Here is a 24,612-nt window from a genome sequence, read left to right as displayed (position 1 = left end):
TCTTAACCCCTTAATGCAGAGACACAACTTGAAGCTCCTGGGCCCCAATGCAAAACCTGCAGGGCCCTCAATTAGAATGCTTTATTCACAGTACTAGGTTCCCTATATGAATAAGAGAGGCCTTATGGGCCACCTAAGGCTCCTGGGCCTGGGTGCAACCGCATCCCCTGCACCCCCTATAGTTATGCCAGTGGCTAGAATATCATACTATACAGTATTACTGCTAGCATACTATACTGTACCATGCACTTATGGAGAGGTCAGCAATAGCATTTGCCTAGAACACCCCTTAAGGCTACGGTTGTATGTGCGTTCGAGGTCGCGTCTCAGATGCCGGCACATTTTACAGGAACAGCAGCATTGCCCAAATCACTGTTTTTCCTATAAAAGTGTCAGGCGGCTCAACAAAACCTGATAGACCTCATTGTAGATCTGTGGGATCCAGCGAGCCCATGCGGTGTCCGCTGTATGATGGGCGTCACTGAGGCATGGTCTACTGAATGGATCCTAACTAGAGATGAGCGAACGTACTCGTCCGAGCTTGATATTCGTGCGAATATTAGGGTGTTCGGGATGCTCGTTACTCGTAACGAGTACCACGCGGTGTTCTGGTTACTTTCAGTTTCCTCTCTGAGACGTTAGCGCGCTTTTCTGGCCAATTGAAAGACAGGGAAGGCATTACAACTTCCCCCTGTGACGTTCAAGCCCTATACCACCCCCCTGCTGTGAGTGGCTGGGGCGATCAGATGTCACCCCAGTATAAAAGTCGGCCCCTCCCGCGGCTCGCCTCAGATGCCTTGTGAGTTAGCTGAGGGAAAGTACTATCGTGCTGGTGCTGCTGTAGGGAGAGCGTTAGGAGTCAGTGTAGGCTTCAAGAACCCCAACGGTCCTTCTCAGGGCCACATCTATCCGTGTGCAGTACTGTGCAGGCTGCTGTTAGCAGTGTTTTGTTTGTTTTTTTTCTCAAAATCGGCAGTGCAGAGCATTGCACCCGGCATTAGGGACAGAAGTGGTGTATTGGCAGGGAGAGTGTTAGGAGTGAGTGTAGCCTTCAAGAACCTCAACGGTCCTTTCTAGGGCCAAATTTAACCGTGTGCAGTACTGTGCTGGCTGCTGTTAGCAGTGTTGCATTTTTTTTTCTTTCTAAAAATCGTCTGTGCAGAGCATTGCACCCTCCATTGATACTACAGGGACAGAATTGTGTAGGCAGGGCCACAACACAGTTATTGTTCATTGAATATACGCAGTGGGTCCTTCCCTTTGCTAAAAAGGACAAAAAATTATATTTGGCCTGCCTGTGTCAGTCCTAAGGTCTCCGTGTACGTGTGTGCTGCGTGGACAACATACAAAAATCAGACGCAACCAGCTACGGTTTACTGCAGGCTTGCGCCATTGTCTTTCCTGACTGGCAAATACCTGCTCTGCTAGAGTTAATAACTCTGCTACACTATAGTTGTGTGACACTTTTTGAGGGCCACACCACAGATATTAAACTTCTTGTTCATTGAATATACGCAGTGGGGTCTTCCCTTTGCTAAAAAGGAAAAGAAATTATATTTGGCCTGCAGGCTTGCGCCAATTTATTTCCTGCCTGGGAAATCAAATCACTGGTAATACAGCATGCTGAGGGGTAGGGGTAAGCCTAGAGGACGTGGACGTGGACGTGGCCGAGGACGCGTAGGCCCAAGTGAGGGTGTGGGCACAGGCCGAGCTCCTGATCCAGGTGTGTCGCAGCCGACTGCTGCGCGATTAGGAGAGAGGCACGTTTCTGGCGTCCCGACATTCATCGCCCAATTAATGGGTCCACGCGGGAGACCTTTATTAGAAAATGAGCAGTGTGAGCAGGTCCTGTCCTGGATGGCAGAAAGTGCTTCGAGCAACCTATCGTCCAGCCACAGTTCTGCGCCGTCCAGTGCTGCAAATCCGAATCCTCTGTCTGCTGCTCCTCCTTCCTCCCAGCCTCCTCACTCCACTACAATGACACCTGCTCAGGAGCGGGAACACTCCCAGGAACCGTTCTCGGGCCCCTGCTTAGATTGGGCAGGAGTGGTTCCTCTCCCACCAGAGGAGTTTATCGTCACTGATGCCCAACCATTCGAAAGTTCCCGGGGTCTGGGGGAAGAGGCTGGGGACTTCCGCCAACTGTCTCAAGAACTTTCTGTGGGTGAGGAGGACGATGACGATGAGACACAGTTGTCTTGCAGTGAGGTAGTAGTAAGGGCAGTAAGTCCGAGGGAGCAGCGCACAGAGGATTCGGAGGAAGAGCAGCAGGACGATGAGGTGACTGACCCCACCTGGTGTGCAACGCCTACTCAGGACAGGTCTTCAGAGGGGGAGGCAAGGGCATCAGCAGGGCAGGTTGCAAGAGGCAGTGCGGTGGCCAGGGGTAGAGGCAGGGCCAGACCGAATAATCCACCAAGTGTTTCCCAAAGCACAACCTCGCGCCATGCCACCCTGCAGAGGCCGAGGTGCTCTAAGGTCTGGCAGTTTTTCACAGAGACGCCTGACGACCGACGAACAGTGGTGTGCAACCTTTGTTGCGCCAAGATCAGCCGGGGAGCCACCACCAACAGCCTCACCACCACCAGCATGCGCAGACATATGATGGCCAAGCACCCCACAAGGTGGGACGAAGGCCGTTCACCGCCTCCGGTTTGCACCGCTGCCTCTCCCCCTGTGCCCCAACCTGCCACTGAGATCCAACCTCCCTCTCAGGACACAGGCACAACCGTCTCATGGCCTGCACCCACACCCTCACCTCCGCTGTCCTCGGCCCCATCCACCAATGTCTGTCAGCGCACCGTCCAGCCGTCGCTAGCGCAAGTGTTGGAGCGCAAGCGCAAGTACGCCACCACGCACCCGCACGCTCAATCGTTAACCGTCCACATAGCCAAATTTATCAGCCTTGAGATGCTGCCGTATAGGGCTGTGGAAACGGAGTCCTTCAAAGCTATGATGGCGGCGGCGGCCCCGCGCTACTCAGTTCCCAGTCGCCACTACTTTTCCCGATGTGCCGTCCCAGCCCTGCACGACCACGTCTCCCGCAACATTGTACGCGCCCTCACCAATGCGGTTAGTGGCAAGGTCCACTTAACTACGGACACGTGGACAAGCACAGGCGGGCAGGGCCACTACATCTCCCTGACGGCACATTGGGTGAATTTAGTGGAGGCTGGGACAGAGTCAGAGCCTGGGAACGCTCACGTCCTACCCACCCCCAGAATTGCGGGCCACAGCTCGGTGGTGGTATCTGCGGCAGTGTATGCTTCTTCCACTAAAGCACCCTCCTCCTCCTCCTCCTCCTCCTCCTCCTCAACCTCTGTCTCGCAATCTAGATGTGTCAGCAGCAGCAGGACGTCGCCAGCAGTCGGTGTCGCGCGGCGTGGCAGCACAGCGGTGGGCAAGCGTCAGCAGGCCATGCTGAAACTACTCAGCTTAGGAGATAGGAGGCACACGGCCCACGAATTGCTGCAGGGTCTGACAGAGCAGACGGACCGTTGGCTTGCGCCGCTGAGCCTCCAACCGGGCATGGTCGTGTGTGACAACGGCCGTAACCTGGTGGCGGCTCTGCAGCTCGGCAGCCTCACGCACGTGCCATGCCTGGCCCACGTCTTTAATTTGGTGGTTCAGCGCTTTCTGAAAAGCTACCCACGCTTGTCAGACCTGCTCGTAAAGGTGCGCCGGCTCTGCGCACATTTCCGCAAGTCCCACACGGACGCTGCCACCCTGCGCACCCTGCAACATCGCTTTAATCTGCCAGTGCACCGACTGCTGTGCGACGTGCCCACACGGTGGAACTCTACGCTCCACATGTTGGCTAGGCTCTATGAGCAGCGTAGAGCTATAGTGGAATACCAACTCCAACATGGGCGGCGCAGTGGGAGTCAGACTCCTCAATTCTTTTCAGAAGAGTGGCCCTGGTTGGCAGACATCTGCCAGGTCCTTCGAAACTTTGATCAGTCTACCCAGGTGGTGAGCGGCGATGCTGCAATCATTAGCGTCACCATTCCTCTGCTATGCATCTTGAGAACTTCCCTGCAAACCATAAAGGCAGCCGCTTTGCGCTCGGAAACAGAGCCGGGGGAAGACAGTATGTCGCTGGATAGTCAGAGCACCCTCCTGTCTATATCTCAGCGCGTTCAGGAGGAGGATGAGGAGGAGGGGGAAGAGACAGCTTGGCCCACTGCTGAGGGTACCCATGCTGCTTGCCTGTCATCATTTCAGCGTGTATGGCCTGAGGAGGAGGAGGAGGATCCTGAAAGTGATCTTCCTAGTGCGGACAGCCATGTGTTGCGTACAGGTACCTTGGCACACATGGCTGACTTCATGTTAGGATGCCTTTCTCGTGACCCTCGCATTCAACGCATTCTGGCCACGGATTACTGGGTGTACACACTGCTCGACCCACGCTATAAGGAGAACCTTCCCAGTCTCATTCCCGAAGAGGAAAGGGGTTCGAGAGTGTTGCTATACCACAGGACCCTGGCGGACAAGCTGATGGTAAAATTCCCATCCGACAGCGCTAGTGGCAGAAGGCGCAGTTCCAAGGGCCAGGTAGCAGGGGAGGTGCGGAGATCGAGCAGCATGTACAGCCCAGGCAGTGCAACAGTCTTTAAGGGCCTGGCCAGCTTTATGGCTCCCCAGCAAGACTGTGTCACCGCTCCCCAGTCAAGGCTGAGTCGGCGGGAGCACTGTAAAAGGATGGTGAGGGAGTACGTAGCCGATCGCACGACCATCCTCGGTGACGCCTCTGCCCCCTACAACTACTGGGTGTCGAAGCTGGACACGTGGCCTGAACTAGCGCTGTATGCCCTGGAGGTGCTTGCTTGTCCTGCGGCTAGCGTCTTGTCGGAGAGGGTGTTTAGTGCGGCTGGGGGAATCATCACAGATAAGCGTACCTGCCTGTCAACCGACAGTGCCGACAGGCTAACACTCATCAAGATGAACAAAGCCTGGATTTCCCCAGACTTCTGTTCTCCACCAGCGGATAGCAGCGATACGTAAGCAATACGTAGGCTGCACCCGCGGATGGAAGCTACGTTCTCTCTCACCATCCAAAACGGGGACATTTCTGCTTCATCAATCTGTGTCTAATATTCCTCCTCCTCCTCCTGCTCCTCCTCCTGAAACCTCACGTAATCACGCTGAACGGGCAATTTTTCTTAGGGCCACAAGGCTCACTCATCTAATTTTTAGAAACAATTTTTATATGTTTCAATGCTCTTAAAAGCGTTTAAACTTTAACTTGAACCAATTTTTCGTTAAACTGGGCTGCCTCCAGGCCTAGTTACCACTTAAGCCACATTAACCAAAGCGATTAATGGGTTTCACCTGCCATCTTGGTTGGGCATGGCCAATTTTTACTGAGGTACATTAGTACTGTTGGTACACCAATTTTTTGGGGCCCTCACCTACAGTGTAATCATAGCAATTTGTATGTTCTTCACCTGCACTCATGGTACAGAAGTGTGTGTGGGGTTGGCCTACACTTTAGCTACATAAATGTAACTTGGGCCTTGGCTATACTGCAGCTACTGAAATGGAACGAAGACTGCGCTCCCACTATACTGCTGCTTCGGAACTGTTACTGGGGCCTGTCTTGAGTGCTACTATTGCTGAAATGGAACGAAGACTGCGCTCCCACTATACTGCTGCTTCGGAATTGTTACTGGGGCCTGTCTTGAGTGCTACTATTGCTGACATGGAACGAAGGCTGCGCTCCCGCTATAATGCTGCTAGTGATATGTTAGTGGGGCCTGTCTTGAGTGCTACTATTGCTGACATGGAACGAAGACTGCGCTCCCGCTATAATGCTGCTAGTGATATGTTAGTGGGGCCTGTCTTGAGTGCTACTATTGCTGACATGGAACGAAGACTGCGCTCCCGCTATAATGCTGCTAGTGATATGTTAGTGGGGCCTGTCTTGAGTGCTACTATTGCTGACATGGAACGAAGACTGCGCTCCCGCTATAATGCTGCTAGTGATATGTTAGTGGGGCCTGTCTTGAGTGCTACTATTGCTGACATGGAACGAAGACTGCGCTCCCGCTATAATGCTGCTAGTGATATGTTAGTGGGGCCTGTCCTAATGCTACGGCTGAAATGTTACGAATTCTGGGCTCTGCCTATACCGCTGCTAATGGTATGTCTCTGGGGTGTGGAAACAGAGGCTTCCCAAAGACATGATGGCGGCGAGGCCATTTCCCACCACCGCGGTTACTGTAAAGGTGCATATAACCACGGACACGTGTAGAGGACACGTAGTGCCTCAAAAACATCCCCCTCCTCCTCCAACAGGGAAAACATTGTTGGCAAATGCCTTTGCATTGGTTCGTCTGGTGGCAGTCCAAGAATTTCACCTTTACCGACACTACAAGAGAGCCCCCCCACCATCCCCCCGCCACGGCCCACTTAATCCTGGCCACATTCCGAAAACCAACAAAATACAACCGTGGTACTAGGTCCGCAGTCACCACCACATTACCACCAACGCGGTTACTGTTAAGGTACATATTACCAGTCTGACTGGGGCATGCAGACACCTTGACAGAATGAATAGTGTGTGGCACATAGGTTCCCCATTGCTATGCCCACGTGTGCAGCTCCTGATGGCGGTGGCACAGGATTCTATTTCTCATTGCTTCTGTACAGCATTGTGGGCTATCGCCCCGCCCCTTTTAAAGAGGGCCGCTGCCTAGCCGTGCCAACCCTCTGCAGTGTGTGCCTGCGGTTCCTCCTCATGGCAGACGCACTTCTAAATAGACATGAGGGTGGTGTGCCATGAGGGCAGCTGAAGGCTGCCCAGGGACACTTTGGTGTGCGCTGTGGGGGGGAGAGGGGGGCTGTTGGGCAGCATGTAACACAGGAGAAGTGGCAGTGGAGTGTCATGCAGGCAGTGATTGTGCTTTGTTGGAGGTAGTGTGGTGCTTAGCTAAGGTATGCCATGCTAATGAGGGCTTTTCAGAAGTAAAAGTTTTTGGGAGGGGGGGGGGGGGCCCACTCTTGCCGGTATTGTGGCTTAATAGTGGGACCTGTGAACTTGAGATGCAGCCCAACATGTAGCCCCTCGCCTGCCCTATCCGTTGCTGTGTCGTTCCCATCACTTTCCTGAATTGCCCAGATTTTCACACAAGGAAACCTTAGCGAGCATCGGCGAAATACAAAAATGCTCGGGTCGCCCATTGACTTCAATGGGGTTCGTTACTCGAAACGAACCCTCGAGCATCGCGAAAAGTTCGTCCCGAGTAACGAGCACCCGAGCATTTTGGTGCTCGCTCATCTCTAATCCTAACCTTATCTCCATATCTGACTGCATATAGCAGCTTAATGTTTGATTGCTGTAATTAACATCTATTCCTTATTGCAGGTTTTACGGAAATTTGGCGTCAACCTCTCCGAGGATGAATTCTTCTACATTCTTGGCTACTTTGACAAAGCTTTAAAGTCTAAAATCTCTTACAATGACTTTTTGAGTGAATTCTTGAAATAATTACATGTGGTGTAAATATTCCCTCCCAACATGTGAGATGATTTTATGCTTTGATGGGAACGGAATAAAGCGATTTATAAGGCATGAGAGTTAAGGTAACTTCGGGCCGCAGCCTGATAAATGACATTGTAACAGGAAACAAGTGTGCGAACTGCACGCTACTGCAAAGGTTTCATCACCCCAGGACACAAATAACGAGGAGGCCTTACTTTGTATAAACCCAAAAATGACATAAAACCAATTTATTGGCAAAAAAACTAACATTTCCTCCAGTTCATGAAGATGCGCGTTATAGATTTTTCTCGTAATCTTCTATGATACAGAATGGTAAATAAGTTTCAAAAATGTCCATGAATTCATTAACTCTGTTAATTAAATCTGCTTTATAAAGAATTATTCACTGAACGGCCACTTTATTAGGGACACTATCGAGTAGCCTGTTGGACCTCCTTTTGGCTTTTAGAAACACAGCAATTCATCGTAGCGTCCATCCACAAGTATCAGAGAACCCAGGGTGTAAACCTTCCCCACACCATCACTCCACCTCCACCAGCCTCACAGGAAGGGGTCAGCGATTCATGCTGCTTGTGCCAAATTCAAGACCCTCCCATCGGCACGGGGCGACAGAAGTTTCGATTCATCTGACCAGGAGATGTTTTTGCACTCTTTTTTCACCTTTCTGTTTCTCATAGACAGTAATGGCGCTGGACCTGACTGCTGTTATAGATCATCTGTGCTACGGAACGGCGAGTTGTGTGTTTGGACATGTTGATTGGAGCACCAGCATTGTATTCGTCTCCTCTTGACTGTGGAGTACCTGCTCCTTAGAACAGTTCTTGACATCCTTCCTCTGACCCCTTTCATCGATTAGTTGTTGCCATCTATAGGATGTCTTTTTACTGGATTTTCTTGCTCACACCATTCTCAGTATACTCTCCACACCGCTGCGTGAGAAAACCCCACGCGGTTGGCAGTGACATCCTGTCCTTGGCTGGTCCAGCACCGATGACTCGGACTCGTTGGAAGTCACTCAGATTGCTGGATGTTTCCATCTAAGGGCTCCTTCACACTGGTGAGGGCAATATCAAGCTGTGAATCTCCATCCGATATCGCACTTGCCACCAGGTGAAAGCTCTGTGGGTGCGAGGCGTTTTCATTGAAAACATCGGGCGGTCTTGCAGAGAGATAGGACATGCTGCCATTGCGGTGCCATGCAGGAAAACATCACTAATGTAAATGAACCCATTCAAAAGAGTGGGGTTCATAGTTCTGCGCCCCACAACACACAAATCTCGTGCGATTTTCACGCCAGTGTGAAGGCGGTCTTATGTGAAACTGATCCACGGCATACTTGGCACGTGGTTTTATGCCGCACTGCGGGGGCACAGATCTGATTGCCATTGAGGGAAGCTCCCATATAGTGGCCGTTCAGTGTATAATGCATTGCAATGATGGTTTTCTATTTAGCTGCTGATGTCGTTTGTAGAAGGTAGTTATAATATTACTTCCTCTATAACCCCCCAGTATATATGCTTTATTTTGAGTAAATAAATGTGGTGTTCACAATATCGCTTCGATTTGTAATGTTTTTATTTTACTTCTTCATTTTCTATGTACTTTATGATTTCCGGGTGTTTTAAATCCAACCAAATTATGAAATATACCCTTTATTGTGGCTCAATAAAATAGTCATTTTTTCCCGTGAATTAGATAGGCCGGAATGTCCTCTAAACACCGGGAATCATAATGAAAACCGGAATCCTAGAAATATTATTTGCTTTTGTGACATTAATCTGCAGCGTAGCTTTTGTCCCGACAATGCGGCCTCCTAATAATGGAGCCTGTTCTCACGAACAATGTTTCATTACAGTATAATAGGATCCCAATAAACCGCATCCCACTGAAGGCCGCTTCATATTTGTCTGGAATCAGAAAAAAAATATTTACATGCATGAGAGGAAATAATAGACTTGAAATTGAAGTCATCGAAGCAAGAAATTATCATATGGCTCGAAGCATTATCTTTAACTTGGCTTAATACAGGTATCGGCATTCCTGCAATCCGAGGAAACTCTCAGGTTCATCATTTAAGCAGAAGAGGGAAAAGATTTCCATGTTTCAACCATTCCTGATTTAGCGTGCGAGGCACTAACATATCACTAGGTGGCCTGCAGACGGCCGGGTCGGATCCCCTGTGAGAATTCTCGCAGCAGGACCTGACAAGCGCTGCGGAATAAGTTGGCGCTATACAAATAAAGATTATTATTATTATTACCCGAGCCCCTGCAGGGACCAGCGTGGCTCTCACCTTCTCCCACGGTTCAGGTTCTGTGATGTACCGGCTGCCGCCCATCCGGCGCATGCGCAGAGCGGAGCCAGAGCGCCGGGAGTGACATTTCTGTGCGGGCCTCTGCGAGACCCGCACAGAAATAGGTCATGCCATGATTTGTTTTCCGCGTGCATTTTCATGCGAACCAATCGCGGCCATCGCGTATTGTAATGCAGTCCTATGCAGGCGGGCACGGGCGGAAATTCTGCGGGAAATCCCGTGTGCAGGAGGCCTAATTCAAATAAAAGGTATTACAATGACCCCTAAATAGAGATGAGCGAGTATGCTTGATAAGGTAAACTACTCGAGCGAGTAGTGCCTTATGTGAGTACCTGCCCGCTCATCTCTAAAGATTCGGGGGGCGGGGGGAGAGCGGGGAGGAACGGAGGGGAGATCTCTCCCCCCCGCTCACCGCCGCAACTCACTGCTCACCCGCGCCAGCAGCCGAATATTTAGAGACGAGCGGGCAGGTACTTGAATAAGGCACTACTCGCTCTAGTAGTTTGCCTTATCGAGTTTGCTCGCTCATCTCTACCCCTAAACTGTAGGACATTTTGGCTATGTATACCTTGAATTTTTTTTTTTTAATAAATGTGTTTTTGGAAATGTCGACTATTTGTAATTGGTTTTCATAAAAAATGTGATTGTCATAGTTCTCTGCTTCTTTTAATTTCCAAGGTACTGCAGACTGAAGGACTAAAATCTCAAATTTTGTCAGTCAGGTTGTTTCTCAGTTCCTCTCCCAGCATGCTTCCCTGTTCTGAATGTGACATACAAGATATATACTGCAGGGAAGGCTCACTCGCCGTATACCCTGGTAGCATGCAGGCTGAAATATAGAGGAGCAATATGTTCATGTGCCGACTAATGGGCAGCCACTCAACCAACCCAGGTGCTTTGTCAGTGTGGGCTGTACTCCTGTATTGTGTGGCGCATTTATCTATGGCGGTCATTCTTGGAATCCGTTCTGATTGTGCAGACTAGGTTTGTTAGCCGTCACCCCTCCCCCACCCTGGGTTGAGTTGAGTGGCTGCCAATTAGTCGGAACATGAACATTTGGCTCTTCAATATTGCAATCTGGCTTGCTGCATGCTACCAGGGTATATGGAGATTGAGCCTTCCCTGCAGTATAGATCTTGTATCTGGCTTCAGTTTCTGTGGTGTTGTGTCTTTGTGCATTTTTTTCTCACCTCTGTGATTCTCTGTTCTGAATGTGCATTTAGTACTTTTCCACTGAGCTATTACAAAGGGCTGTATGACAACGTCAGGGGAATCAAAGAGGAGATTAGGAGAACAGAGAGCAGAACAGAGAAAGCTACTATTACAGAGGGCTGTATGATAGTGCCAGGGGATGGTGGAGGAGGACAAACAACAGAGAAAGTTACTATTGCATAGGGCTATAATAAAGCTACTCAGAGAGAGAATGAAATAGATGGAGAGATAGCTGTATAGTATTAATTATAGTATGGTTATGCTACACAGCCTCTAAAAGAGGGCAAGGGGAGCTGAGCTTGTGTGCATTAATGGGAGAGACCAACTGATCATGCTGGGAATGTTTCCCAGACAGAAACTTGAATATAGGAGAGCCTGCAGACGAAGTTTGAGGCTTTCTAAATGCATGAGAAGGTAAACTCAATGCAAAAAAAATCAGTTAACTACATCGTTTTTTGTTCTGCAGAGACTTGGTAAGATATCTGTGTATTGATTTTTCATGCACAAAAGTTTCCATAGTCAGTAACCGTTTCCAATTCTATAAAATGTATTAACTTATTTTTTTAACTTCTTCTATTATTTAATTTAAACATTACAGAGTTTAGATATTTACGAGACAGACCAAAATAACAGTTAATTCCTTTAATCTGGCATATGATAATCTAAAATGCTTTCAAATAATGACCTTTATTCCAATATAAACTTTAACCCCTTAACACTACAGGGTGTACAGTTACGTCCTGCAGCTTTGGGGTATATATGGAGGTCGATCCCACTTCATACAATGCGGGTGCCACCAACAATCCAACTACGCTTACCATAGTAGATGCAAAAGGTAGATTTTTATTTTTCTTTTACAACTTTTTTTTTTTTTTTGGGGGGGGGGGGGAAATCTATCATTTGCATATACTATGGAAACCCTAATTGGATTTTGATTCTTGCACTATGAGTTTAATTCTGCTTTTTGCACTGAGTCTATAATAAACAGAATGCATTCTTGTGAATAGAGGTAAACCGTGTAATCGCCTCGTTCCTATAGATCCTCTAATACATTTTTCTCTAAAACAAGATGGCGCTGTGGGACTGGTCATGTGATCAGACATGTGATTTTGTTGTGGAGAGTTTGCCCCTACGAAGATGGCGCTGGGACAGCTGAACCATGTGAGCATTGTTAACAAGTCTTGCCTCCATAGCAGATGTATACAAGACAACTTATTTCTCACTATATAGATACCAAATAGCAGCGGCTGAATACTTTTCCCCAAGGAAGCTCTGTGAGATGTGGACGTAGCGAGGTACTTAGGTCTATGTATATTATAGCCCCTCGCTAGGGACACAAAGCCACATCTTCTACTTGATGACTGGGGATGGTCTGGCATTGTAGGGGAGACTCCGGTAGACTATTTCCTGCATTATGCCGGCAGCTGCCTTCTTTGGCTGACACTCTCTACCTGACTGATGTGTCTGGACCCGGTGTTTGTATAGGTTTGTCCGCACCCTTCCACTATAATAGAGCAAACATGTTTATACCTGCATTTAAACTGTGTCCCTGTATTCGCCGCCCCATGTGGACGAGATTTCGAGAATCTCGTCCACATGACTGGCTAATTCTGGGATTAGTTGCCACAGGCGAATTTGCTGCAGGAAATACCGCAGCGTAATTCCATGGCAAATTCGCCCCGTGTGACCCCAGGCTTAGCGAGCCGAGCTGTTTATGTACACTTCTTTATTCATGTTACAACATATATTATTGTATCGCTCAAGACAGGCATCCAGGCCCCTCTGAAACTCCTCTATTGCTTTCCCCATCACCACGTCCTCAGGCAGAGAGTTCCACAGTCTCACTGCTCTTACAGTAAAAGAAACCCCTTCTATGTTCGTGTAGAAACCCTCTTTCCTCTAGACGTAGAGGGCGCCACCTTGTTACAGTCGCAGTCCTGTGTATAATAGATGATGGGAGAGATCTCTGTATTGAACCCTGATATATTTATATATAGTTATTAGGTCGCCCCTCAGCTGTCTTTTTTCTAAACTAAATAACCGCAATTTTGATAAGCTCTCTGGGTATTGTACTCCGCCCATTCCATTTATTACTTTAGTTGCCGCCTTTGTACCCGCTCAAGAGCTGATATGTTCTTCTTGAGAACCAGGGCCCAAAACTGTCCACAATATTCCATGCGTGGTGACGCCTCCCATGATCGTATTTGCCTTGGCAGCAGCTGCCTGACACTGGTTGCTTCAGTTACGTTTACAGTTAACCAAAACCCCCAAGTCCTTCTCCATGTCAGTGTTCCCAATTTAGTGTGTAATGGGGACATGTATTTCTAATGCCCATGTGCAGAACCGCACATTTATCAGTGTTAGCACTTTGCAATCCAATTTTGGATTTAGGGTTTCCTAGGGGGCTTTCTCTTTCCGCCATTATACAATGGCTCCATCTGCTGGCTAGAGCCAGTACTACAGTATGTGACATGCCGGAGAGGCCCCCGACAACAGAGCGGCCAGTAATATACAGGAAGAATACCCTGCTGGACGTTGGAGCTGTACAGGCTTCAATAAGAATGTTGGAAGACGTCAGACAGTGGATTGGAAAGGGGTTAAACCTCTTTTTTCACTTTTCTGCCCAAGCCCCATTTTACACAGCTTCCCAACTTTTTGACAATTGGGGTTGTTCTATATTGTATGTAATAGCGCAAAAAGCCACCTGATAGAGTTTGAGCGAAGGAAGCGTAGCATGGTACACCTGAAGCAAACTATGATGTCGAGAACGTCTGGGGTATTGTATCAATGGGGTCCAGAACAGGTCAGGCTATGGATAATGGAATAGGTAGCAGGCGCATGTGATTAAGGCCTGATTTGAGGCTGGTGACGTGCTGCTACCAGATGACATACTCCATGTACCTGAACATTACTGGTTATGTCGTGTGATGTTATAATGCAATGTCCAAGTACAAGTGTCTTCCTATGGAGTGAAAAGCTAACCTTCATTTGCCATAACATACCACCTGATTCACCTAACTGAGCCAATTTTAGGGTCGGGTTGGTACCGCAATATCTGTAGGTGGTCATTGAATCAAAAAATTGTACGGAGTTGAGTGCTGAACCGTTATTAAAAGCATTTTACATTTGAAACTGTTCACCATGCGGTCACATCCTACTTCAACACCGCACCATGACTGATGGATCGGAACTAGAGATGAGCGAGCGTACTCGGTTCGGGTGTTGTTGCACTCGAGCACTGCTTTTTCCGAGTAACTGACTACTTGGACGAAAAGATTCGGGGGGTGCCGGGGGTGAGCGGGGGGTTGCAGAGGGGAGTGGGGGGGAGAGAGAGAGCTCCCCCCTGTTCCCCACTGCTACCCCCCGCTCCACCACGCCCTCCGAATCTTTTCGTCCGAGTAGTCAGTTACTCGGTAAAAGCAGTGCTCGAGTGCAACAACACCCGAACCGAGTACGCTCGCTCATCTCTAATCAGAACCCCTGCTGCCAGGACTTTTATCAGTGGATTGCTGCGACTATCTACCTACTGAAGGTAAGTCCCCAGGTTGAAAACATCACTAACTCAACACCTTCCAGCCAACCATACATAGGTCAACAGCGATGTTTATAGAAGGTAGTAATTATGGGCTGCTCTTCTACAAACCCAACCTTTGTAAAGGCTGGCGGATCCCAGCTTATTCCCAGTTGCGGTCCAGTCCATTGATTACAGTGTAATGTCTATACAACTTGTTTTTTGGAGTGCAAAGTGATTTTTTACGTCTTTGTGTGCTTTCGCATTCCCGTGTGTCTTGTCCCCTCCTCTCCGAGCAGCTTTACTGCCTGATAAACCTAATCAACAGTTATTTTAGCAATCCACTTAGCACTCAGCCTAACAAAAACATCCATTTCAGATGTACTTTATCATCAAGCATCTGTTCTATGCGTCTGATTGTGACAAACAAGTGAAAAGGACATCCTTCTTCCTCATCCCTCATCCATTTCTGGCGTGCTCGCTGCGATCGTCTTCGCTTTCTATCTATACAGAAATACATTTCATCCCCAACGTCTTCATCTTAACGTGAGCTGAATATCGATCAGCTTCACGGAGGGATTGTGAAGCCGTAATTAAATGAACATTTCATATTCTGTCTGTTTCTGCCCGTGAAAACACAAATCTGATATTAAGCGCCGTCCGCGCACGCGGTAAAACATCTCCGGCGAATTTTGTAGGAAACTGAAGGGAATCGTCCATCACAATATACATGGAAGGGGGAAGATTCATGGGCACTCAGGAGATTCTCAATGACAAACGTTTACGGGTTTCACGTCAGAGAGTGGCAATTCAGTCCATTGTTAACATGCGGGAGATATTCTATTACTGGGCGAGTCAGTTAACCGTTTCACTGTCCCTTCCACCAAAAGAAAAAAAAGGTAAAAACCTGTAAATAGAAGACGGTGACTCCTAAGTACTAAGATATGTATTTATTCTATCAGTTAATATGGCCATTATTCTCAATATGGCCGCCTTGGCTGCTCCCTTAGTGTCACCCAATGTTTCTACAGACCTAAATGGTACATCTGCTTGGATATACAAGATATGCAAATGAATCGGGGTTTAAGAAAAATTTGCATTCAATATTTGACCTTAGGGGTGTGGCACCGATGCACTGGCACATGGTGCATCACCTTTCTCTACAGAATGGGTCACCAACAGCCCTGATGGGTTGGGCACCAGACCTAGCATTGTCTGTATCTATGAAAAGGAAGCTGCATTCTTCAGTGTGTTGATTCCCATAGTTACTGCCATGGCCAGGGCTGTATCTATAGTGGTTGCAGAAGATGCAGCCACACCCAGCCTTTGGAGCAGGGGCGTAACTATAGAGGATGCAGGGGATGCGGTTGCACCCGGGCCCAGGAGCCTTAGGGGGCCCATAAGGCCTCTCTTCCCCAAATAGGGAGCCCAGTACTATGAATAAAGCATTATAGTTGGGGGCCCTGTTACAGGTTTTGCATTGGGGCCCAGAAGCTTCAAGTTATCTCTCTGTGCTGCATGGTTTAGGTATGGGTACGGGTACAGAAGCAGATAGAGGGGGGGCCCCAGCTCACATTTTGCATCAGGGCCCCTGAGCCTTTACTTATGCCCCTGCTTTGGAGCCTTAAGAGCGCCTATAAATTCTCTCTTTCCCATATGAGGAGACCAGTACTACAAACAAAGGATTATATAATTAAAGGAACACTTAAATCGCACATAGGACCTCAATGAAAAAAACAATTGAAGTTTAAACCTCTACTGCTAAAAATTGTGTGATTCATTGAGAACAAAATGACATATCAAAGCCAAAATCATCAGCCCATTGAGGGCCCGTTTATAAAAAATCGACCAGAATTAGCGAATGCCAGTTGAGCTGCACGGTGCTGGTTTTCGAGCACTAGTCCCACTACAGGACGTTGGCTACCTTCATGGTGTCTGTTTTAGATGGTTTGGCTAGAAACATGCAGACCCTAAGGCCCCCTGTCCACGGGCATTGCAAAGTCCTGCAGAGAATCTCCTATCTGACAGATAGGCTGACCGCGGAGAATTGCGGCAATTCGTAGCATGCTGCGAATTGCCGGCCGCAATTAAACGCTATGGAAAGCTTCAGACAGCGTGATTCACCGGCGAATCACACTTGTGGACAGGGGGCCTAAGCCTGATGAAGGTCATTTTGTAGGGCAGCGCGCCTGTTCATTAGGTTTGATGCTTGGTTGCATTTTTACAACCCAGTCCAGCTCTCCTGGTGTAATGGCCATGTCCCTGGTATCTGCTCCATGCTCTTGAGACTGTGCTAGGAGGCATGTGAGAGGGCATAAGTATTGGGATTGGGGCTCCCCTGACTTTCAGGAAATTACTTGGCCTGGGGTGCAGTAGGCTCATCCAGTTCTGAGACCAGGAGTGCCAGGCCCAACTCTTTCAGAGTCACCAATGTGCTCCTGTCCACATATTCAGGGGAGCTCGTAGGGACTTTTGTTCCTTCTCTGGCCATACTCATTCAGAAGATGGCTGGGTTTGGAAATGATTACTGTTAGTGACTGTGAGCCTGCAGGAATAGCTGACACATGGCTCAGGAGTCAACACCTTCACAAACAAAGTATAACAACAACTGAACTCTTCAAGAACCCGTTTCCAGGGCAAATATTATCTGGCATGAGTTAAAAAGTCCAAAGGATCCTCGTTAGTGGTGTTAATTAGTATACAGCCTCTTCCCATTTATCGGGATATCTCTGCCTGCTTAGTCGGATCGATAGCAGAGCTTTCCCCGTCACCAGAAATATGAGCCTCTTTAGTCTTTGCAACAAACCTGCGTAACTGGGCCAGTAGGAGAAGAACGAAGAGGAGAATGATTCTGAGGGGGACTCTAAAACCTACGGGGTTTTATATTCATGAATATATATATATATATATATATATATATATATATATATATATAGAGTGGGCCTGCTGGATTTATGTTGGTTGTCCAAGGAGGCAAAATCCTTACCCAGAGCTGCGGTGTCAGAATCCCCACTTCTGGCCCAGTTACACAGGCCCATGTCGAATGTCTGTATATGGGCTCAGAAAGCTAAACGCTACATACACAGGGGGTGTGGACAATCTTTGACAACTGACACCTGCTCCTTATCAGCCACACTCAGAGACAACACTAATTGCAGGTGTTTACCTTTTAAATGCCGCTGTCAATTCTGACAGCGGCATTTAAATCCTCTGATCAGTATTCAGGGGTCCCAAACAAGCCCCCCCCCCCCTTCCTTCTCCTGCAATAAGACTACGAGGAGCTGTGTCATGGCAGCCCGGAACCTCCTGACGGCTCACAGGGCTGTCATGAATAATCGCCTATAAAGATGTGTCTATATCCAGTCAGAAGACAGCATAATGCAATACTACAGTATTGCATTATACTGTATGAGTGATCAAACAATTGCAAGTTCAAGTCCCCTATGTGAACTAAAGAAAGCAAAACAAAATAAAGTTCCCTTATTATAAGTGCTAAAAAATATTAAAACTTAAAGAAAAAAACATTTTCCCAGTAAAACACAAAAAAATGATATGTTGCTTCCATAAAAATCTAGTTTAATAAAATATCACATTATTAATCTCGCATGGCGAGAAAAAAAAAAACACGTAAAGTCAGAATTAAAATTTTTTAGTCTCCCCTTCTTCAACAGATCCATCCCGTTTCGATCCCTCCTGTTGGACGCCCAAACTTTTGACCTTATTAAACAAATGAAAGTTGATGCGAGTGGGGCGAGGACTAAGTAGACGGCTGTCGCTATCTGGCTGTGCATTACTGGGCATATAGTAAAAGAAAACAACATGCAGTCGTTCCTTGTGGTGTATTCTTGGGAGATGTGTTAAACATGCCTAATTTCCATTTTTAATTTGCATTTTAATTACCTGTCTCAGTCTGAAATGAGAAGGATAACCAGAAGAGAGCATTCTGAATCTCACTGGCTTGTATCAGGACATTTAGACAATGTACAAAACAAGTTGATTGCTTTCCTGTTCCAGAATAGTTTTGTTGTTACGGCAAAAGTTCTAGAAAGTCTTTGTAAGATTTAGTTTCTTATATATAATGAATGTATCTTTGTGGAAGTTACAGAACATACAGAAATGTCTTTAACTTATATCTAGTATTGGAATTGCTTGCTTTATGGCTGAGACCAGTCGTAGCAGAAATGGTGACAAATCTGCACCAAAATCTGCATCAAATTCCATGAAAAAATAGGCAGCGCAAAATCTGGTGCAGATCCACAACAAAATAGGCGAATGTGAATGTACCCTTAAGGCCTCATGTCCACGGGGAAGATCAGGCCCGCCGCGGATTCTTCATGTAGAATCTGTAGCGGGTCCCTCCTGCCCCGCGGACATGAGGGCTGAAAATCAGAATAAACTCACCTGCTCTGGACGATGCGGATCTTCCTTCCTTCGTGGCCGGATCTTCTTTCTTCGGCCCGGCGGATGTGCTCGGCATGCCGGCAGCGTGCCGCGCGCATGCGCCGGGAACATCCGCCAGGCCGAAGAAAGAAGATCCGGCCGCGAAGAAGGGAAGAACCGCATCGTCCAGAGAAGGTGAGTTTAATTCTGGTACAGGTCTCCCGCGGATCCGGACGGCTTCCATAGGCTTCATTAGCAGTCTGCGGGAGCTGTCCCTGCGGGAGACCCGCACGAAAATGGAGCATGTCCGTTTCTTTTCCTGCACGCGGATCCGCGCCTGACGGGAAAAATGACATCCGCAGGTATTTAACTACCTGCGGGTGTCCAATGCATCCCTATGGGGTGCGGATCCGCGTGCGGGAGAAACGCCACGGATTTTAAGACCGTGGACATGAGGCCTAAAAGGTTGAAAAAAAATGGCTGAGGGCTGGAAAGAGCACAAAGTAACAAACTAAGGCATACCCATAAGTCAGATATAGCCTGGATCCAGAGCCAGCTCCAGATTTACATGGGTCTTTGGGTGACACAGTCACAGTGGGTCACCCTAGCACTTTATAGACCCTACTCGGTCCCCTTAGCAATTTATAATCCCCGCTGTATCTCACTAGCAATTTATAGGCCGCACATCATGTGGATGAGATTTGTTAAAAGTTCATCCTTATATTTTGTACAGAAAACTCTGGATTTTTCACAAGCATATCTGCAGTGCGTAAGGGGAACCGCTACACCGCACTCCCCCTTACAGCTGGCACAGCACAGTATTTTGTGAATACATTTGATAACCTTGTTACTAGAAGTAGGAAGAAAGAACAAAGACTAAAGGTTCAGAAGGAAAGTAGAAGAGCAAAAGGCACCAAACAAACAAGGAGAATTGGAGCTCCTAACACAGGAAGAGAAATATGATGTCATCGGCATCACGGAAACTTGGTGGGATGATACACATGACTGGGATACAAGGCTTGAAGGATACAACGTATTTATAAGAAACAGACCTAAATAAGGTTGAGGAGGTATTATGTTGTATGTTAGGAAAACATTCATCTCCAGAGATTCAAGCTTCAGAGCTGGGAGTTCAGTAGAAACTGTTTGGGTAAGAATACAAGGAGAGAACAACAGGAAGGACACCATTGTGGGCATTTACTATAGGCCGCCTGGACAAGCAGAAGATATTGATGAACTCTTTCTTCATCAGATGGCCAAGCTCTCCAAAAAAGCCCAACATGGTGATCATGGGAGGTTTTACCCATCCAGACATTTGTTGGGAATCTCCCTCAGGTAACAGTAATGGATCCAACAGATTCTTATCCGCTCTTGCTGACAACTTTATCTTCCAAAAGGTAGAAGAGAAAACAAGGGGATCTGCTATCTTGGACCTAATTCTTAGACTCCTTTCATTCGGCACGATTGTCATTTGCAAACTATCTGGTGACGTCATCACCAGCTTGATTGCTCTTGTGGAGCCTGTTTAAACAGGCAGATTCATCGTTGACTCATTCAACGAGAATTGTTCACTTAGCGTTCAGTGAATCCTTATCTCTTTAAGCGAATGTGAAACAGTGACCAATCACTGAACCAGAAGTGAACGAGCCAAGGATGATTTGTATGCCTGCGGAAAGTGAACGATGAGCAAGAAGCGAATGATTCTCGTTCGACATCCTGTTGTTGGCTCATGTCTAGACAAAACAATAACACAGGTCTGCAAAAAAATGATTTTTAAAAGCTGTTTTGGTTATTCCATGTAATTGTTATATTTTTAGGTACACTGAATCCGAAAATCACCTCCGTTTTGTCCTAGGACATCACGTTTCCTGACAATTCAATACCTCAAAATAAATGAAAATAGACTTATAAAATTAATTTTTAATTACAAATTTTACATGAAAATCATTTTTGAACTGAGATAAGCCACTAAAACACACTAAAATTGTTTCTTCTTCCCTGTGAGGCTCCTCTTGGTACATTTACGCTTGTGAGTAGCATCTGGAACGTCTCTCTGAAGCATCCAACAGTAGGCTGCCATCATTGTAATGCTCCATTTTCCCTGGTGTCTTCTTTCCATCACTTTATTGTCCTGGTGGAATCGTTCACCTTGTTCTTCACTCACCGCTCCCAAATTTTCAGGACAGTAGTCAAGGTGGGATTGGAGAAAATGCACTTTCAAACTCATCAGGCAACCTAAAGCTTGAGATGCTTTCAGCATTCGTCCGACGATCTTTTTGTAGTCAGGATCTTTCTTATTGCCTAAAAATTTCTCTACGACCTCTTTAAATGCAATCCACCCTTCTTTTTGAGAATCTGTCAGGTATTGACAAACTCTTGATCAGATATAAGCCTTCTAATATCTGGTCCGACAAAAACACCTTCCTTCAATTTTGCCTCCAAGAGGCCTGGAGACTTGGTGACCAAATATTTGAAGCATTCTCCATCTTTTGTAAGTGATTTCACAAATTGCTTCATCAATCCCAATTGTATATGGAGAGGGGGTAGGAGAACTTTATGTGGAGGTACCAAAGTTTCTCGGAGGACATTTTTTTGACCGACTCTTCTTGGTCCAGTGATTTTGTCGGTCTCTACTGTCCTATAGACACAGAAAACAAGGGTATTTGGTATATCCAGCTTGTTGCCCGAGCAGCATGCACAAGACCTTTAAATCTTCACACACTTGCCAACCATGGTCTTCATATTCAAGTTTATGAAGAACCAATTCCAAGTTCTCGTAGGCTTCCTTCCTACAGGGATGGAAGCATGAAAACTACTTTGAGACTTACTTTTGAAGAATCTATGAAAAGATGCCATTGCGTTGAATCATGTTGGGTTTTGAATTGACTCATCAAACCTTCGACATCGATGCAATAAACCAACTTGTCTTCCTGGGCAAAGTAAGGAACGAACTCCTATTCATGATCTCTGAACCATGAAAAAAATACTCCTGGCAATAATAATTTCCTGCTTTTAAGCCTTGAACCAAGTAACTCACCGGCATCTTTGGGAAGATTCAAGTCTCTTACCAAATCATTCATCTCCTCCTTGGAAAAATGGTTCGATCTTGTATCATCTTCAAAGTCAGAACTTGATTCGTCATCTGGTTCAGCTATGACTCCACCTTCATCGGAGCTAGGTATCTCTTTCAAGGTAGCAGAGGGCTTGGGTACTGGTATATTTGTGCCATGGGGGATGGGATGAATTGCTGAGTGAAGATTGAGGTATGAAATGGAATGCTTCCATTTGGAATTATACCCTTTCACATCGCATGAACAAAAGTAACAGTCGTCACTATGGTCCCTTTGCTCTCGCCATACCATAGAAATCCCATGACGGAAAGATTTTTGTTCTTACCCTTGAACCAATTTCAGAGGTCCTCAACACACTGTGTCCACACTTAGAGGCGCCCAACCTTTATCTTGATCTCCAAGTTTTAGTCCAAAGTATGCAAAGTATACTTTTTCACAAAGTCTGTAATATTCAGCTGTTGCGTCAACACTGTATATTCACCACAAATGAAACAGAAACTGTGATTTAGTCGCAGATCTGTGCTATCATTCGCTTTAGTCGTTTGAACAATTTTTTGAATGCTAAACATTCCATCTTTTGTTGCAATAAGTCTGCGAAACAAGTGTACCTTGCTTGTGTCAAATTTGTTGATGATGATGATGATTCAGGTGCTGTGGCCACCCCTGGGTGATGTCACGACAGCCATATCGACTTGATAGATTATTTCAGCTGCATCACAAGAGGACACAGGGAGCAGTAGCATGTGAGAGCCTGCAGCGTGTGTGTGAGAGCAGTAGCTGAGGGAGCAGCGCAGGAGAAAAGGCCCTGATGACCAGGGGCAAAAGAAGTACACCAAAGGTTGTAAGTACATGACTCCTACTGGGCATAACAGGCTGAGTTCATGTAATTGAGTCATGGCCGCCACGTATGAGAAAAATTGCAAAGTGATGCTATTTAACGCAATGTTCAATTCTATAATCCCCTCCTATGGAGCAAGTTAACTTTCCAGTTTAAGTGAAGTTTATTTTTAGTAAAAAACAGTGAGCGGCCTCCGTCTCTAACCGTCTTGTCATTACACCACCACCACCTGCTTCAACAGCACCGTGAGAGAGATTTCATTTTCTTAATACCATACCATTTTTCTTTAGTTATTTACAGTAAAAATGTCCTATTTTTGTAACTCCGATGTCTGCATCATATCCTGGAACCTGTCACACTCCGCTCACCACAACAGGTGCGTACTGGAAGAATCCACCACCGTAGGTGTTAGATCAGCAGCAGTAGAGTGTAGGACGTTTGGTCCAATACTGCCCATATGGCCTCGTCTCTACCACCTGGATGACTTTTTTTCTCCATTTGTCCTATTTCTCTTAGATTTAATAGTATTAAGTTGAAAACAATGTATTTAAGCGGCACTCGTAAACTGCAGCAGACTACCTTGACCGCTAAATTACCTATATATGTGTGTATAAAGCCAGAGCAGATGGAGTAGTATTGTGTTCACACTATCAACTGTACCCAGCAGCTCTCACACATTCATGGAATCTGAGTAACAATGAGCTGTAATCTATTTTCTTTCCTGTCAAGGTAGAATGACATTTGAACAAGCCTTCACTATACACACGCTCACTTATAGTCTACAGAAACACAAATATAATCCCGCTGCATTGTTCACCCATAACAAAAGCTTGAATTCAAATTAGAGGGGTTGTATCAGAATTTCAAGTTATCGAAGTTAAAGACTTGTTTAACCCATTAAGGACCAAGCAAAGTAAATTTACGGTGCTTGGTCCTGGGCTTTAACCCTTTCCAATCCACTGTCTGACGTCTAAAGATATTCTGATTGAAGGCTGTACAGCTCCAAAGTCGGAAGACATCTGGCAGGGTATTCCTACCGTAGATTACTGGCCATTCTGTTGTCGGGAGCCTCCCCAGTGTGTCACATACCGCAGTACTGGCTCTTGCCAGTAGATGGCGCCATTGTATATTGGCAGAAAGAGAAAGCCTCCTAGGAAACCCTGAATCCAAAATTGGATTGCAAAGGGTTAATCCCAGCCGATAGTAAAAATACGGCAATCAATCAGAAGCAGGATGGGTTGTCAGCTGTTAGTCACAGCTGATAACCCAGAGCAGGTGGGAGAAGTGGTTTTTAGCCCCCTCTGCCTCGTCCTTTCTTTAGTACACATCGCTCAATGAGCCCTATGTACTAAAGAGTGAAAGTAGAAGTGCTGTCAGAGCAAAGCTACAGGGTCCCAGCAGACCCTGATCAGCTCTGCAAGTAACTATTGTTACTACAGGGGATGTTTTTCCCTGTAACTGGGGCTCCCAGGTTGCCCCAGCTACAGTGGGAAAGTGTCAAATAAAAAAAAATAACTATAAATGTTAAATAAAACATTTTTTAGCATTTCACTCCCAATAAAACTAAAAAAAACGGGGAAAAAAAAGTCAGTGAACAAAATATTAAAAAATTAGCCCTATATGTCACAGAAAAAAAAAAGGCAGCAAAATTTATTTTGAAATTTTGCAATAGAACACAAAGTAATGCTTTGGTAAATTCCCCACGCAGAGGGTGTCTAGCAATCAGTAAAAATAAAAAAAAGAAAGTATACAGATAAAAAACAGAACTAAAAGTCCACACTT

The 24,612-nt window shown here is 46.6% G+C and overlaps 1 protein-coding gene across 2 annotated transcripts in view; it reads left to right on the top strand.

Moving 5' to 3' along the window:
• The window catches only part of EFCAB6 (EF-hand calcium binding domain 6), a 164,755-nt gene extending 155,698 nt beyond the window's left edge, over window positions 1–9,057 (top strand). For both annotated transcript variants that reach the window (XM_066590371.1, XM_066590370.1), the window contains one exon: window positions 7,367–9,057. In XM_066590371.1, coding sequence (XP_066446468.1) covers window positions 7,367–7,489 — 123 coding nt within the window. In that variant the 3' untranslated portion in view covers window positions 7,490–9,057. The remainder of the gene's footprint in view (window positions 1–7,366) is intronic.
• Window positions 9,058–24,612: the final 15,555 nt, after the last annotated feature.

Source organism: Eleutherodactylus coqui, chromosome 2 (assembly GCF_035609145.1).
Source record: "Eleutherodactylus coqui strain aEleCoq1 chromosome 2, aEleCoq1.hap1, whole genome shotgun sequence".
NCBI lineage: Eukaryota > Metazoa > Chordata > Amphibia > Anura > Eleutherodactylidae > Eleutherodactylus > Eleutherodactylus coqui.
This window is presented reverse-complemented; position numbering and strand designations above follow the sequence as displayed.